The sequence below is a fragment of the Narcine bancroftii genome, chromosome 10 (genome assembly GCF_036971445.1).
Source record: "Narcine bancroftii isolate sNarBan1 chromosome 10, sNarBan1.hap1, whole genome shotgun sequence".
In the NCBI taxonomy this organism is placed as follows: domain Eukaryota; kingdom Metazoa; phylum Chordata; class Chondrichthyes; order Torpediniformes; family Narcinidae; genus Narcine; species Narcine bancroftii.
The window spans coordinates 75,118,864-75,136,332 of NC_091478.1; the positions used below are offsets into that span (position 1 = coordinate 75,118,864).

The following is a 17,469-nucleotide window of genomic DNA, read 5'->3' on the forward strand; positions in this document are numbered from 1 at the left end:
GTATATCCATGGTGAAGATGAGGCAGTCATGTTCAGGGACCTGGAAGTTGTTGAAGTGATGAAGGATGTATTAAATATCATAGGTGTAGGTAGGGAGGAATTAGATAGGCATGACAAAACAGTATCGTGTTAAGCAGATAACAGTTTGGTGGGGCAGGAGCACACAGAAACAATGGGTCTGCCAGAATAATTGGTTTGTGGATCTTAGATAGGAGGTAGAATGTGGCAGTGTGGGGTTGGGAATAAGGTGAATGATCAATGACCGAAAGTGAAGATATAGTGTGTGAGAAGGTGGTTTGAATTTTGGTAGAATCCTGTTGGAGGGGAAAGTAAGAGGAGGTGTCTGAGAGTTATCATCTGGGCCAACAGCACCACCCTTATCTGCAGGCTTGATCATGAGATTGGGATTGGTGCGGAGAGAGTGGAGGGCAAGGTATTCTGAGGGGGTGAGATTAGAATGTCTCGGGGGCAGTTGGAAATGGTAAAGATTAGTAATCTTGGTGTACCTGGGTGAGCTGCCCTGTCCACCGATTCCACTTAATGTGTTACCTCTGTGCACTTTGTCTAAGCCTTAGATTGATGACATTTACATAAAGAGGAAGGGTACATAAAGTTAATTTTACAAGAAATTAAATGAGCTTAACCGTTTTCCTCTTAATTGGTATTAAATTCAACCCTTAATTATGCTGCATTTAGTGATATCATTCAATGGCAGTCTCTTGTTCAAAGTTAGTAGCAAGGATTCTGTACCCAAGTAAATAGACTGTTCAGCACTGCAATGGTATAATCAGACATGGGGACAAATACTCATCGAGATTTGTATTGACTCCTCAGAAATTGTTGACCCGTTTGTCATTCCTTGTATTCATTAGAGGCCATCTCTACAAAATGATGGATGGGAAGGCACAGAGGTGATAGAGTATAGGAGAGAAAATGTGGGATGCAGAGGGACAGGTCGAGGGAGAAATGATTAGGAAAGTGGTTGGGGAAAGAAAAGTTAGAGAGGGGCAAGGGATGATGAGTACAGGAGGAGGTAAAGAGATGTAAATGGTAGAATCAGGTGATTCCAGTGATCCCATCTCTGAATAGTTGTTCCTTCCACCTGTCTCCACATATCATGTTTTCTGTCCTCTCTATCACCTCTGAGCCCCTCCCTCAGCCTTTTCCCCTTTTGTAGATGTAATTTCGCCTATTCTATCTTGGCCTTGAGAAAGGATATCACCTCAAGATATTTGACGCCTTTCACATTGGCAGCCCTAAGTAAAAAATGTAAAGGTTCCATTATCGTCATGTAATACTACATTTAAAATGTAACGTACATGAAATTCTTTCCCCAAGGGCGAGTAAATGGCGCATGTGGCAGTACCGGGTGAGCCATTCACACTGAATTCCCTGGTTCATGTGGATATTGTGGATCTAAGGGAGGCCTCAACCTCCAGTGGTGACATCCCAAGCGATGCCCTTCGTTCTCGCAGGGCAGTAAAATTGTAGCGGGAATAAAGCACATGCGCGCGCAATATATAAAAAGACTGTAGGAAAATATACTGCCGTGGGCTTCAGATTGTTCAAACTTAGGACAGACCAGCTTGTCATTATACCCTAAACAATAGAGTATAACAACTAATTACATAGCATTACATTGTATTAGGTATTATAAGTAATCTTGAGATGATTTAAAGCACAGGTACACGCTGACAGCTCCACTGGCTGCCCTGTGAAATATAACTGCACTGATATTAAAACTACCAGACTGACGCACGCACACAGGCACTAACATCACTAATGATACCCATTTGAGTGGGTTGGCTGTTCACACGGCAGCTGAGTCAACTCGGCCGGCGACTGATACAACCCCCTATCAAGACAATCGACTCCAATATCTTCCCAACCACTGACATCAGGCTAACTGGTTTATCATTTCCTTTCTGCTGCCTCCCTCTTTTTTGAATAGTGGGGTGACATTGTGATTTTCCAGTCCTCCAGGACCATGCCAGAATCTATTGATTCCTGAAAGATCATTACCAATGCCTCCACAATCTCTACTGCGACTTGTTTCAGAACCAAAGAGTGCAATCAATCTGGTCCAAAACACCTATTCAGCTTTCTGAACACCTTCTCTTGAAATAGTAACTGCATTTGCTTCCCTTCCCTGATACCCTTTGACATTTGGCACAATGCTCACATCTTCCACAGTGAAGACAAATGCAAAATACTAATTTAGTTCCTCTGCCGTCTCCTTTGCTCTTATTATTATTTCTCCAGCATCATTTTCTAGTGGTCCTATATCTATTCTCATCTCTCTTTTATTCTTTATATACAGTACAACTCCGATTATCCAAAATGGGATTCTCCAAAATCCTCAGTTATCCGAAATGTTTTAAAAATTTTGGATAAACAAGGATTTCCGAAATTTTTCAGAGCCGAACTGACTGGGGACCTCAGGCTCCTGGTGCCGGCACCAGCAGACCTCAAGCTCCCAAGCAGGAGCAGGGACCGACCCTTGGGCTCCCGCCACAAGTAGTGGAGAGGTGTTGTTGATCAACGGTGGCCAGCATTTTTTTTTGGTGAGAATTAAACATTATTTTAAAGCTTAAAAAGCCTTATCTTATTGTTTGTTGGTGTTTAAAACTGTTACAAGTGATTTGCTGTTGCTACTGGGCTATTTTTAAAAAACGACCGGTTCTCTGAAAAAACTGTTTATCCAATATGGGCCTGATGCCGACCATTTTGGATAATCGGAGTTGTGCTGTACTTGAAGACATTTTTTGTACCTGCTTTTGATATTATTTACTAGCCTACTTTCATATTTCATCTTTTCCCTCCTTATGAGTTTTTTTAGTTACTTTCTGTAAGTTTTTAAAAACTTCCCAATCATCAATCTTCCCCCTAGCTTTTGTTTCCTTGTATGCCCTCTCTTTTGCTTTCACATTGAGTTTGTCTTCATTTGTCAGCCATAGTGGTGATATTTTTCCATTGGAATATTTCCTCTTTTCTGGTATGTATTTAAACTGCAACTTCCTAATTTCTCACAGGAATGCCATCCACTGCTACCCTGCCTTCTTCCCTTCTAGTGCCCACTTCCAATCTACTTTAATCAGTTCCTCTCTCTTCCCACTGTAATTCCTGTCAGACACATCTGACTTTAGTCTCTCTCTGTTAAATCTCAAATTTAATTCAATCCTATTGTGATCACTGCCCCCTAATGGTTCCTTACTCTAAGATCTTTAATCACTTCTGGTGCATTGCACAACACCCAATCCAGTACAGCCGATCCCCTCATGGGCTCTAAAAATCTCTCGACATCCAGTCCCAACCTGGTTTTTCCAATCTAGTTGCATGTTAAACTCCCCCATGACTACTGTAACATTGACCTTTTCAATTTGGTGTGGAATTTGTTGTCCACATCCCGGCTACCATTAGGAGGTCTGTACATAACTGTCAACAGTTTCTTTTTACCCTTGCCATTTCTTAACTCAAAGTACAATAATTCTATATCTTCTGATCCTATGCCACCTCTTTCCAATGATTTAATGTTTTTCCTTACCAACAGAGCCACACCGCCCCCTCTGATTACCTGCCCATCCTTTTGCTACACTGTGTATCCTTGGTCTGGTTGCTGCTTGGCCCAGTTAGTTCATTCCCCCTCAGCAGTGTCCAAAGGGGTATACGTGTTGCTGAGGGGAATAGCCACAGCGTAACCCTGCACCGCCTTCTCTCTCCCCTTACTTCTCTTGGTGTTCACCTATCTACTATCTTGAATCCTGGATGAGTTCATCCAACTCCAACTCCAGTTCCTTAAGAACAGACTTTCAAGAGCTGGAGTTGGCTGTCCTTCCTGAAGGTGTAGTTAATGGGGAAACTTATCAGATTCCCTAAATTCCCACATTTGACAGGAGCAGCATCCCACTACCATATCTGCACTGTACTACAGGCTACCGAGACCAAATTTGCAATAATGAAATCTGATCGCATGCCACCTTAGCCTGCTGCTTCTCAAAGTCTTGGTGTCAAATGTATTGTCTCATCTTATTTATCCCTGTGGCATTTTCTCTTTGTGTCATTTTCTTTTTGGGGATAGAAGGTGGCAGGTGGGGCAAAGGCATAACGAAGCCAATTTTCACTGGTGGTATCCAGCTCGAGGAAATCTTAAAAGTTGCTCACAAACCTGCTTCCACCAATCTCTCATCAGTATATTCTAGTGATTCCCCACTCAATGTGAAAGTGTTATCTCTGACGTGGGGGAAAATTTCCTGTGGCTTTTTCTATATTCCCTCATAATTTATTTAAAATTTGATTTTTTAAAAAGTGACAGGCCCTTTTGGCTCACAAGCCCGTGCCGCCCAATTACACCCAATTGACCTACAACCCCACATGTTTTTGAAGGGTGGGATGAAACCGGAGCACCCAGAGGAAACTCATGCAGACACAGGGAGATCATACAAACTCCTTACAGACAGCACGGGATTCAAACCCTGGTCACTGGCGCTGTAACACCATTGTACTAACCACTATGCCAACTCTGCCACCCTAACAGATACTGCAGTACTGCTTTAGCAAGTAATTATTTTAAATAAATAGATTTTTATTCATTATGAGCTACAAATAAACCAGACACTGAGCTAACAAATCTATTGTTGGTTGATGCAAGCCATTGGAAAGAGTTTGAAGCTGTGGTATTAATGTTCTGTTCATCTACTGATGTGCCAGGTCAGACTATATGGGGTGAACAGCAAGTTTCAATATTAAAGCTTTTAATAGTAACACATTTTACAGGGATTTCTCCTCTGAGCCACATTACAAGAAATATATAATCATCTTAAATATTGTTTGTGCGTTTAATTTTTAATCTGTGAAATGTTGCCATGTCATTAAAATCACATGCAAATCGAATGAGTCACGTGATGGAGTAGGGTAATACCAGCCCTCTCCAAAAAAGAAAAAAGTGAAGAAAATACAAAGTTCAATAAATACAAAATATAAGAAATAAAAGTTAAAATTGTAGAGAAAAGAAAGAAAATGGCACCCAAGAAGGAAAAAGTAAAAACAATGGGAAAAAAAAGAAGAAAAGATGCCGGAAAAGAAAGGAGAAGGCCTTACCTGCACGAAGAAATAGGGAGCTGTGGTGGAGATGAGTGCCTGATCTCCGAGGTTGGTGACGGCCCTGCAGAGTCGCGACCCCCCGACCGCTGGACTGCAAAAATGGCTCTCTGAGCCAAACAAAAGTACGCAACTGCGCATACGCAGTGCGCAAACTAAGGAGAAGGAAAACACCGACGGGAGGGGGGTTCAGCCGAGGAGCGGGCAACCACAGCGCGACGAGTTGAGGGATGCCCGACACCAAGTCTCTCAGCTGGAAGAGGAGGAAAGTGTCAGGAGAGGGAGTGAAAGGAAAGAAGAGCAGCAGCAGGAGGCCCAACAGATGAGCAGTTCAGAAGAAGGAGGCCAACAGGAAGAGGCCAAGCAAGAAGAGGCCCAACAAAGTGAGACAAGCAACTCATCAGGAAAGTCAGAAGAGATACAGATACAAAGAAGAGAAGAAGACACAAACTCAGGTACAGACACAGAAGAAGAGGATGAAGAAGACAGAGAAATAGAAGGTAAAACAGATGGACAGAATATAGATAAAGCTTTTTTTCAAGAACAAATGAGAGCATTAAAAGAATGGTTGTCATTAGAATTTAGTCCAATTAAAAGAAAAATGAAAAGAACAGAAGATAAAGTACAAAGATTCTGTCATGACAGAAATAGGGAAAAGAGTAGAAAATGTGGAAGAACAAGAAATGGCTGTAGAAATGGAAGTAAACGACTTAAGAGGGAAATTGGACGAAAGTGATAGAAAAATTAAAGAGTCACAATAGCTCAGAAAATTGATATGTTGGAAAATTATAGTAGGCGAAACAACATAAAAATAGTGGGCCTAAAGGAAGGTGAAGAAGGCACAGATATGAAGGAATTTATAAAAGAATGGATCCTTAAGGTCCTGGGAATGACAGAAATTCATGAAGGAATGGAAATAGAAAGGGCACACAGAACACTAGCTCAGAAACCACGACACATCAAAAACCAAGATCCATTTTAGTAAAATTTTGAGATACAGAAGAGAAAATATACTGGAGTGGGCAAGGAATAAAATTAGAGAAGATAATAAACCATATTTTTTTTGCCCAGATATAAGTTTTGAACTCTTAAAGAAGAGGAAGGAATTTAATACAGCAAAATCGATTTGCAGAATGCCTGCAGGACAGAAGTAGAGATGAAGAGATGTACCAAGGATAAAGAACGGCGATAAAATATATATAAAGATGTAAAAATAATGTATGTGTAAAGAACTAAAGAAGGGAAAGAGAAGGGAAGAAAGGCAGTAAGGGGAGAAAAAAGGGAGAACTTTGTTATATGTGTAAAAAAAAAAGGGTTGGTGGGGGAGAGAATAACCGTCACTGCGAAATCAGTTGACGCTTGCGAGCAGGTTCGCAATCCAAATGGAAAGGGGAGTTGTGGTTGCCTGGCAAGGTATAAGGGGCAACTCAGAGAGGGGGGGATATTTGGGGTTAAGGGAATATTGGATGTGGGAGTTGCTGGGGTATTTTAGTTTTAAATGTGTTGTCATACATTGAGTTTAAAAAGGAAAAACTGAGAAATGAAAATAGGGAAAAGGGGGATGGTGGTGGTGAGGAAGCGGAAATGAGGGGTAAACAGGATATGAGAAGACCATGTTGAACTACATGACTATGAACATTAATGGAACACATAAACAAATTAAATGGAAGAAGCTATTAAATTTACTGAAAAAAGAAAAAATAGATATAGCATTTGTGCAGGAAACACATCTAACTGAAGTGGAAGATAACAAATTAAAGAGAGACTGGGTAGGACATGTAGCGGCAGCATCATATAATTCAAAAGCTTGAGGTGTAGCTATATTAATTAGTAAAAATATACCAATCAAAATAGGGGAGGAAGTAATAAATCCAGCAGGGAGGTATGTAATGATAAAGTGTCAGATATATTCAGAATTTTGGAATTTGCTCAATATATATGCACCTAATGAAGAGGATCAAAAGTTTATGCAAGATATTTTTTTGAAGATTGCAGGCACACAAGGAAATATATTGATAGGAGGGGATTTTAACCTTGATTTGAATTCAATGTTGAATAAAACTGGACAAAAGACTAGCAAAAAGAATAAAGTGGCCAAATTTATGGTTAAATCAATGCAGGAAATGAAACTTATGGATATATGGAGGAGGCAGCACCCAAGAGAGAAGGAATACTCATATTATTCAAGTAGGCATAAAACATTCTCAAGGATTGATGTTTTTGTTGTCAGCCCATATTCAAGGGAGAGTTAGGAAAACTGAATATAAAGCTAGATTGCTATCTGATTATTCACCCCTGTTATTAGCAATAGAACTGGAGGACATCCCACCAAGAACATATAGATGGAGGTTAAACTCCATGCTACTTAAAAGGCAGGAATTTAGAGAGTTTATTGAATGCCAAATTAAAACATATTTTGAAATAAATACGGAATCAGTGAGAGACAAATTTATATTATGGGATGCAATGAAAGCCTTCATAAGAGGGCAGATAATAAGTTATGTAACTAAGATGAAAAAGGACTACAATCGGGAAATAGAGCAGTTGGAAAGGGAGATAGTAAGTACAGAAAAGGAACTAGTAAAAAGGCATGGTATAACAAAAAGGAGAGAATTGGCGGACAAAAAAATAAAATACGAAACATTACAAACGTATAAGGTGAAGAAGAACATAATGAAAATAAAGCAAAAGTATTTCGAGCTAGGAGAAAAAACACATAAAATATTAGCCTGGCAACTTAAAACAGAACAAGCTAAAAGAACTGTATTGCCATCAAGGAAAAAGGACTAACAAATTACATATAATCCAATGGAGATTAATGAAAACCTTAAGGAATTTTATGAACAATTATACCAAACTGAGAATGAGGGGAAAGATGATAAAATAGAAGAGTTTTTAGCTAAAATTGAACTGCTGAAATTGCAAGAGGAGCAAAACAAACTGATAAAACCATTTGAGATAGAGGAAGTACAGGATATATTAAAAAAAGCTGCCGAACAATAAAACGCCTGGAGAGGATGGATTCCCAATAGAATTCTATAAAACATTTAAAGAGTTATTAATTCTTCCTCTCCTGGAAGTAATGAACCAGGTAGAAGAAACACAAAACTTGCCAGATTCATGTAAGACAGCAATAATTACAATAATACCAAAGACAGGGAAGGATCCACTAACACCAGCACCTCTACTTAATTCAGATTATAAGATAATACCAAAATTATTAGCAAGCAGATTGGCCGATTGTGTACTAAAAATAGTAAAGCAAGATCAAACTGGATTTATTAAAAGACAAACAGTGGATAATGCCTGTAAATTTATTAATCTAATTCATGCAGTTCAAGGAAATAAAAAGCCAACAGTGGCTGTTGCTTTAGACACAGAAAAAAGCCTTTGACAGAGTAGAATGTAATTATTTATTCAAAGTATTACAGAGGTTCCATCTACCAGAAAAATATATTAATTGGTTTACAGCATTATATAATGGACCATTGGCGAAGGTAACAGTAAATGGATATGTATTGAACTAATTTAAATTAAGTAGGTCAACTAGGCAGGGATGTCCATTATCCCCCTCACTGTTTACTTTAGCAATAGAACCTTTGGCAGAACTGATAAGAACAGAAAATAAAATAAAAGGGATAAGGAGAAGGAGTATAAAATCAGTTTATTTGCAGATGACATCATAGTATATTTAACAGAACCAGATATATCAATAAAAGAATTACATAAGAAATTGAAGGAGTATGGAGAAATATTGGGGTACAAGATCAACGCGAATAAAAGTGAAGCGACGCCAATGAGTAATGAGGATTATACAGAATTTAAAAAAGAATCACCATTTTAATGGCAAACACAAGCAATCTGATACCTAGGTATTATGTTAGACAATAACTTAAACCACCTGTACAAAGTAAATTATCTTTATTAGTACAAAGAAATTGCAGGAAGACTTAGAACATTGGAAAGAATTACCACTAACGTTGATAGGGAGGGTAAATTGCATTAAAATGAATGTCTTCCCAAGGATACAATACTTATTTCAATCATTACTAATTCCCTTAACAGAGAAATTCTTTAATGAACTAAAGAGAATAATAAGGAAATTCTTGTGGAAAGGAGGGAAACCGAGGATAGCATTAGATAAATTAACAGAGAGGTACAACCAAGGTGTTTTGCAGTTATCAAACTTTAAAAATTATTATAGAGCAGCACAATTAAGGTATTTATCAGATTTTTACCAGACAAGGGATAAACCAGACTGGACTAAGATGGAACTAGATAAAATAGGGGAGAAGGTACTGGAACATATACTTTATAAGTTGGATGAAAAGCTGGTACAATATAAAAGCTTAACAGTACTTCATCATTTAATTAATATATGGAAGAAGATTCACTTAGAGAGGAAAAAAAGATTGACCAAATACCAAAATTACTATTGACGCAAAATCCTTTAATCCCTTTTTCAATAGATAACCTTTCCTTTAGAGAATGGGAGAGAAAAGGAATCAAAAGAATAGAAAATTGTTTTTTGGTAAATAATTTATTAACATTTGAACAGTTGAAGTACAAATATGGAATAACTCATGGCACAGTGTTTGCATATCATCATCTGAAAGCTTATTTAAAGGATAAATTGGGAAACAGACTGAGATTACCTGAAGGAAGCAGCTTTGAATATGTGATTACAGACACAATGATAATTAAAAGATTTATAACGAGCATGTACATTAACCTGCAAGATGAGGAAAATGACAAAATAAGTTATAAACCCAAACAAAAGTGGGAAAAGGATTTAAACTTAAAGATAAAAAATGAAACCTGGGAAAAGTTATGTTCTGAAACTATGAAGAATATAATAAACACAAGGTTAGTCATGATACAGTATAATTGGTTACACAGGTTATATTATCACACCCCAAATGTTTTTAAAAAAATGGGATCCAAGATTATCAGATAGATGTTTTCACTGTAAGAAGGAAATGGAAACAACAGTACATGCAATTTGGGCATGTGAGAAAGTGAAAATGTTTTGGGAATATCTAAATCAGATATTAAATAAAATCACAAAAAGCAACATACGAAAAAATCCAGAGATCTTTCTTCTAAGTAATATAAGAAGTAAGGAATTAGGCCTCAAACTGGACGAAGTGCAAAAAAGATAATAGCCTTAGCTGTAGCAAAAAAATGTATAATGTCAACTTGGAAAATGGAAGAGAGCATGAGAGTACAGCAATGGTATATGGAAATGAATAAATGTATTCCATTGGGAAAAAAAATAACATATAATTTAAAAAATAAAGTCACATTATTTGAACAAATTTGGGAACCATACATGGAACATAACAGAGAGGACTTGCCTCAGACCTCCACCCCCTAAAATGATAAGAAAACAAAATGACTTGATCCAGTGTTTATTTTTCATTGTGTGATGATGTTGTTTATTGGTTTTATTGTATTGTATATGTTTAATATTTATTGGTTTTGGAGGGGGGTAGGAAGTGGGGAGGGAAGATAGGTAGGGGGGAGGGAGAAAATGCCACTGTGTGTATTTAATGAGAAACTTTTGTATATATTTTGGTTGATATGGTTCTCAATATGAAAAAATAAATTATATTAAAAATTATCACAAACAAATCATGAGAGATTTTCTGTAATTTATTTATTTGTACACCTTTCCACCTCTGTTTCGACTATTTTCTGAATGCATTGATCCCAATGTAAAAAAAAGTATTTCCAGTTCAGAAGATGGTGGGTTATTTAAAAACCTTGTGTGTATCTGGATCCTTTATTTTCTTTGTCTCACTACTGGCTCCTGTCGTTTTAAACCCTTGGCTTTTGAAATCGCTTTATAAACATCACTGCCACTTTGTCTTCCTCAACAAGCGTTTGTGGTGCTTCAAAAGGCAACCGCTGTAGATGGTGGAAACTTGAAAAAAAAATACAATGCTCTGTCAACTGAAGCCGAGACCACAAACTGTTTCTTTCTCCACAAATGCTTCCTGACCTGCTAAGCGTTTCCAGCATTTTCCCCTTCTATTTCCTTGAGTATTTTATTGATGTAAATTGTTTTGGGATGCAGCAACACCTGTGGAATTGCACATTTTTTTTGTTCCTTTTGTCATCTCCATTTTCATGTTAAATATATGCAATGCATCCTCATGTAACCTCTGTGCAAGAGTTGGTGATGAGTCACTTTTCCATTTCAATCATAAAAGCTAAAACTTTCTCCTGGGATGCAGACAAAAGTATTTCCAGTTCAAGAGGAAAACCAAACAAGGCAATTAAAGGGCATGGCTCTATTTTGATCTTAAAAATGGTGGATAAAGTTTGGAAAAAGTTTTCCCCAAATCTTCCTAAATTGGGGCATTTCCAAAACATATGAATCATACCCAAGAAGGGTGATGACCCATTTCAGCTTGGATAAAATTAGATACAATATTAAAGATAGAAAGTTTCAATTTGAAAAGATTGGGCCCCATTCATAGAATATGATCATGATTGGAAGATTTAAGAAGTTTGGATGCTCTGGTGATTCTCTGTCTAGTTTCTGAAGGTGGCTATTTGATCCATTTCTTTACATCCTTGTTCTCAAGGTAACCTTGATTAGAGGGAGGGAATAGATTAGATTTAGTTTTATGGTTTTTTTTTCTTTTTTTTAGATTAACTTGTTAATATGGGTTTAAATATCATTGTCATGGATCATATTATTAAATTAGACTGAATTTACCCTTTGTTTAGACCAAGGGATTGTCTAATGTAGTTTACTTGGTTTCTATCCATAATTATTTTTTAAGAAATTGTTAAACAAATGTGGATAGGTTTTTTGATTTACATTTATATTAATTTGTGATTGTCTAATGTAGTTTACTTGGTTTCTATCCATAATTATTTTTTAAGAAATTGTTAATCAAATGTGGATAGGTTTTTTGATTTGCATTTATATTAATTTGTGATATGCATATATCATGACGCTATTTGTTTTATTAGAGGGCTTTGTTTGTAGGATTTATATGTTAAACTCAATAATAATATTTTAATAAGAAAAATATCCTTGGTGATCCCTGCTTACATCCCCAATCGTCACCCTCTCCCCCCACAATCCCTTGGTCCCACTCAGCATGGACAGGAGGACAGAGGCACACTTGCATCTTCCTAGTCAAGGGCTCCCACCTCGTGATTACTCTTTATTCACTCAGGGGATGTGGGTATCTCTGCCAAAGCTACCGTTTATGACTCTTCCTTAACTAGCCATGAAGGTAGTGGTGGGGTAGTCTACTGTGACTAATGCTAATGTTGCAGAGGGAGTTCCAGCACTGAATCCAGCCGTGATCCTGTGTCTACTGATCCAATGGGAATTGAACCTAGGACTTGCCTCGAGTTGATACTTCCTTCCCGAATGCATAATCAGAGAAGACATGAGCATGTTTATAATGTTGATGGATTTCCAGTGTTATTTTTAATTCCCCTGTCTGTCCCATTCATTATTCAAACAGTAGGTTACTGTAACATACAAATGAGAGACTATTGACCAATAAACTGGTATTTACTAGTATCTTCACCCAAGTGGTAGAGAGAAACAAAGGCCCCTCATCACTGAGATAAATAAAGCAGTTTTTATTTTGCCAAATAGAGCAGATCTTATTTTCAGACATACATTTGAATTTGTTGAGCATCTATTTCATACTGAAAAATTGTTCGCATTTTTGCATAAGTATAAACATTGTTGCATTATTGTTCCTCGGAATACTTTTTTTAAAAACTTTTACGTTTTGCAGTTTTTACGAACTCTCTACTTTGCTATTTTATTAACATAAGCACAAAATATATTTGAATGCAAATGATCAATTGATACCCAAATCCACTTTTGACCTTGTTGCAGATTCCAAACTGGAACACCCCATTTAGATCCACAGAAGTTTTCCCTTCATGTACAATTTTATCTTTAGCTGTTGAAATATTGCTCATTACTGAGGGAGGTCTTGTTTTCTGTGTTTATTTGCAGCAATACTTCATCCTCCTGATTATAACAGATGGTGTTATCAGTGACATGGATGAGACTAGACACGCTATTGTACAGGCAGCAAAGCTCCCCATGTCGATCATTATCATTGGGGTTGGAAATGCCGATTTTGCTGCAATGGAGTTCCTGGATGGAGACAATCGAGTCCTACGATCTTACACCGGGGAAGAGGCCACACGGGACATTGTACAATTTGTACCATTCCGGGAATTTCGAAATGTAAGTCTCTCTATCTAGTTATACCTTACCGAAAACTGGGTTTTATCAGAAATCTTTGTTAATGCAGTCCTCATCCTAACAAAACTATGTGCAGTTCTCTAACCAGAGGCTATGGTGGTAGACTCTTCTTAATAAGTCCAACAATGACAATGGACAAGATTGCACCCCACCTTTAAGGATGCCCCATAATGATCAGCTTGTTTTGGATGGGTGAAAGAGGGATTGAGTTGTGAAGCCTTGGTTTGAGATTACACCATCTCATTAAAAGGATCTCCAAGTATCACTTAAAAATAGGATGTTGTACAATGCTGGCACAGTCAAGGAAAATGTAATTGGCAAATCCTCTCAGCCATCCGCAGGAGAGATTACCATTTCCTGACATCACCCCAAACACTTTATTTAAGGCTGATTGACTAGATTCATATCAGGAAACTTTTAATTAAAGCCATGGGATTGCTATTGGGATCCAGCCTTTGGAAAAGATTGGTGATTGAGGGTCATCTCCTAAGAACGGAAAGTTCTTTATCCAGAGCAGGGAGAAAATATAGATGTGGCTGATGCGCTGAGGGAGAAATTACTTGACTAGAATAAACTTAAGACTACCCATGTGCTATACAGCATTAGAGTATAGGAGAGGACCATATCCTTCTAATGAACCATAATTGAATTGGATGTCCAATCACTTTACTTTAACTTAAGACATTTTATCAAATGAGGCCATTTACAGGAAACATTGGAATGAACATTTCATCTTGCTGTATCAAGAAATCAAATGCATCCCACAATCCAAGTAATACCTGCTGACAATTAAAATTTAAATTCAACTATTTCTTTATTTTAACTGATCAAGCACAGCTCATATATTGTTACAAATTATTTCTTTCTCTTAAATTTCTTTGGAAAATGTCTCTAATCTCTCCATGCCTGTGCACAACTCCTGTATGATTGTAGTTGACGGCTTCAAACATGCCCACCTGAAAACATGTCAACTTCACCACCAGAGATGAGATCACCCTGGATTGGGTGTACACTAACATCCCTCGTGTGTACAAGGCTGCACTTCGCCCCACCTTGGATACTCAGATTATATATCAGTTCTGATAGCCTGAGCGTACATACTGCTGGCAAAATGAACACAGCCAATTCGCAGGGAGATCAAGACATTGCCGGTGTGGGCCACTTGCTTTGAGACCACGGACTGGAGCTGTTTCAGTGAGGTGGGCACCTACAATGGTCATATAAACATAGAGGAGTACATGAGCTCAGTGACTTGCTACATTAGCAAATGCATTGAGGATATCACCAAGATCACAACCAGGGCTAACCAGAAACCACGGTTGGATGCAGAGGTCTTCTCAGAGCTTGTGATGCTGCCTTCAGGACAGGGTGTAGGCTGGCACTAAGATAAGCCAGGGCTGAACATACCCATCAGTCTGGAAGGCAAAGCGGAGGTATGCGCAGAAGATCCACGTGAGGCACATGTGGCAAGGTCATTCAGCATTCTCATTTCCCATGGGAAGAGGCTGTTCCTCAGCCTGGTGGTACTGGCTCTGGCTCTGAATCTCCTGTACCTCTTTCCCAATGGGAGCATTTGAAAGATGCATTGTGCAGGGTGGTAGGGGTCCTTAATAGACAACCTTGTGAATCAAAAAAAATGACTCCTCCCTTCCGGACAGAATGAACATCTTTTATACACGGTTCATTGAGAAGAACAGGCTGAAGCTGAAGAAAACTCCATGTCCCCCTGATGAATGGGCCCCCTGCATAGCTGCAGCTGAGGTGAGGAGAACCTGTTCCAAGGTGAACCCCCCCCCCGCCCCACAAGGTGGCAGGACCAGACAATGTACCTGGTCAGGTTCTGAAGGGCTGTGCAGACTAACTGATAGAGGTCTTCACAGACATCTTCAACACCTCACTGCAGCAATCCATCATCCCCAGAGGGTTCAAGACTGCCAACATCATCCCGGTACCAAAGAGAGTGATATTAACAAGCCTCAATAACTACTGCCCCTTGATACTGAACTTCACAATTATGAAATGCTTTGAGCATTAGGATGGAACGTATTAAACTGCACCTCCCTTTTGGACCCATTTCAATCTACCAACAAATAGAACTCTTGCACTGATAATGTTATAGCCTTGTCCCTCCACTCTGTCCTAACCCACCTGGAGAATGACTCCACATACACCAGGATGCTGTTCATTGACCACCCCGGTATTTAATACGATCATTCCCCAGCGTCTTGTACATAAGCTGTCCTCGCTGGGGTTCAACACCCCTCTAAGTAACTGGATCCTGGACTTCCAAACAGGAAGACCACAGTCTGTCAGGATCAACAGCAGAACATCAAGCATGGTCACACTGAGTACTGGCGCACCTCAGGGCTGTGTGCTCATCCCGTTCCTGTTCACTCTACTGACCCACGATGCAGCTCTAACCGTGTCATCAAGTTTGCAGGTGACATGACAGTAGTTGGGCATCATCAACAATAGCAGTGAATGACACTACAGAGAAGAGGTGGAAAATCTCTTGATATGGTGCAAAAGTTACAACATGAGTCTCAACGTGAACAAGACAAAGGAGATTGTGGACTTCAGGTCGACCACCTTTTACTAAATATTAATAAATTGGTAGTGGAGAGAGTAGAGAGTACCTACTTCTGCGGACTCCACTTGAGTAGTGGCCTATCCTGGTCAAGCATGTCTTCACTTGTCAGAAGGCGCAACTGTGACTGCAATTCCAGAGAACACTGAGGTGGGCAAGGCTACCATCCACCACCCTATCAATTTTGTACGTGACCTCTATCGAGAGCATCCTGGCTGGCTGGATCACAGTTTGGTACAGTTGCCGTAGAGAAATGGAACGGAGGTCAATCCACTGGACCATAAGAGTGGCAGAAAGGATCACTGGGGTCTCCCTCCCCTTCCCCCATCGATGTGATCTACCAGGATTGTTGTCTGAAGAGAGCATGCAAAATTGTAAAAGGAGCCCTATCACCCTGCACTCAGCATCTTTCATTGGAAAAGAGATACAGGAGTATTAGAGCTAGCAGTTCTAGGCTGAGGAACAGCTTCTTTCCATGGGCAGTGAAATGCTGAACGACTGATGAACTGTCCATACAAACATTCTGATTCTTATTTAACAATTTGTATTCATTTTTATATAGGTGTATATGTACTGTATATGAATTGTTTGTGTGTTTTTGCACCGAGGACTGTTTTGTCCAGTTGTACTTTACAATCAGATAATAATAAGCTTGAACTTCTATCATTCTGCATTGCATCTGCCCTATATACAGATTATACAGTTCCTGTGGATATTTTATATTGTGTGTGGGTTGCACTGAACTAGACTGTCAGTCACCAGTGCATCAATGTGTGATAAAATGGTTCTGTTACAGAGATTCTACTCCACATCTGAACAGGGCATATATCACACCATTGTTGAAGTCTTACTAAATCAACACAGACACTGGTGTTGACAGATAAGGGAAATGTCCTGAGGAAATTCAAGAGAAAGAAATAACAATAATAATAACAACATATGGGCTGAGCTCATTATGATAATTGATAATGCATTCATTGTGCTGTATGTGGTTGGGAGGACATACTATACAAGTGCATATGTGAGAATATACTGCTTCAGTAAACAGGTGACTGCACCAATATGAGAGTTACTTTCTGCAGTGGAGCACGAGACTCACTGAAACTCGAGGCTATTTGACACCCAAACACCGGTTAGACTGAATGCACTGTGCAGGGTACCCTTTTTTTCACCACCCACGCAAAGGATGTTGTACAGCTGACTAACGGACGTGACTAAAAGTGTTGTACTGTAATGCCAGCAACTGTGACATTACCCAAAGCATATTATGAAGGTTAAAAAAAAGTCACTGAACTAATTTATCTTTAATGCAAAATCTCTAAGTTGAGCATGTAGTAAATTAAAGTGGGTTAAATAAGAACATTTGCAGATGTCGGGGTCTTGTGCAGTGCACAAAAGGGCTGGAGAAACTCAGCAAGTCGAGCAGCACCCATAGGAAGGATAACCAACGTTTCAGGCCTGGGCTCTTTGTCAGGAATCGGGATAAACAGGTGTACGCTCAAATGAAAAGATGGGGTAAGGGGAGGAG

The 17,469-nt window shown here is 38.9% G+C and overlaps 1 protein-coding gene across 7 annotated transcripts in view; it reads left to right on the top strand.

The window, feature by feature from the left end:
• Window positions 1–17,469, top strand: part of cpne2 (copine II) — a 313,555-nt gene that overhangs the window by 190,968 nt on the left and 105,118 nt on the right. For 6 of the 7 annotated variants that reach the window (XM_069901373.1, XM_069901376.1, XM_069901375.1 and 3 more), the window contains exon 15: window positions 13,100–13,336. In XM_069901373.1, coding sequence (XP_069757474.1) covers window positions 13,100–13,336 — 237 coding nt within the window. Of the gene's footprint in view, window positions 1–13,099; window positions 13,337–14,287; window positions 14,340–17,469 lie in introns of those variants that run through there. The other variant, XM_069901379.1, reaches the window with a different exon arrangement.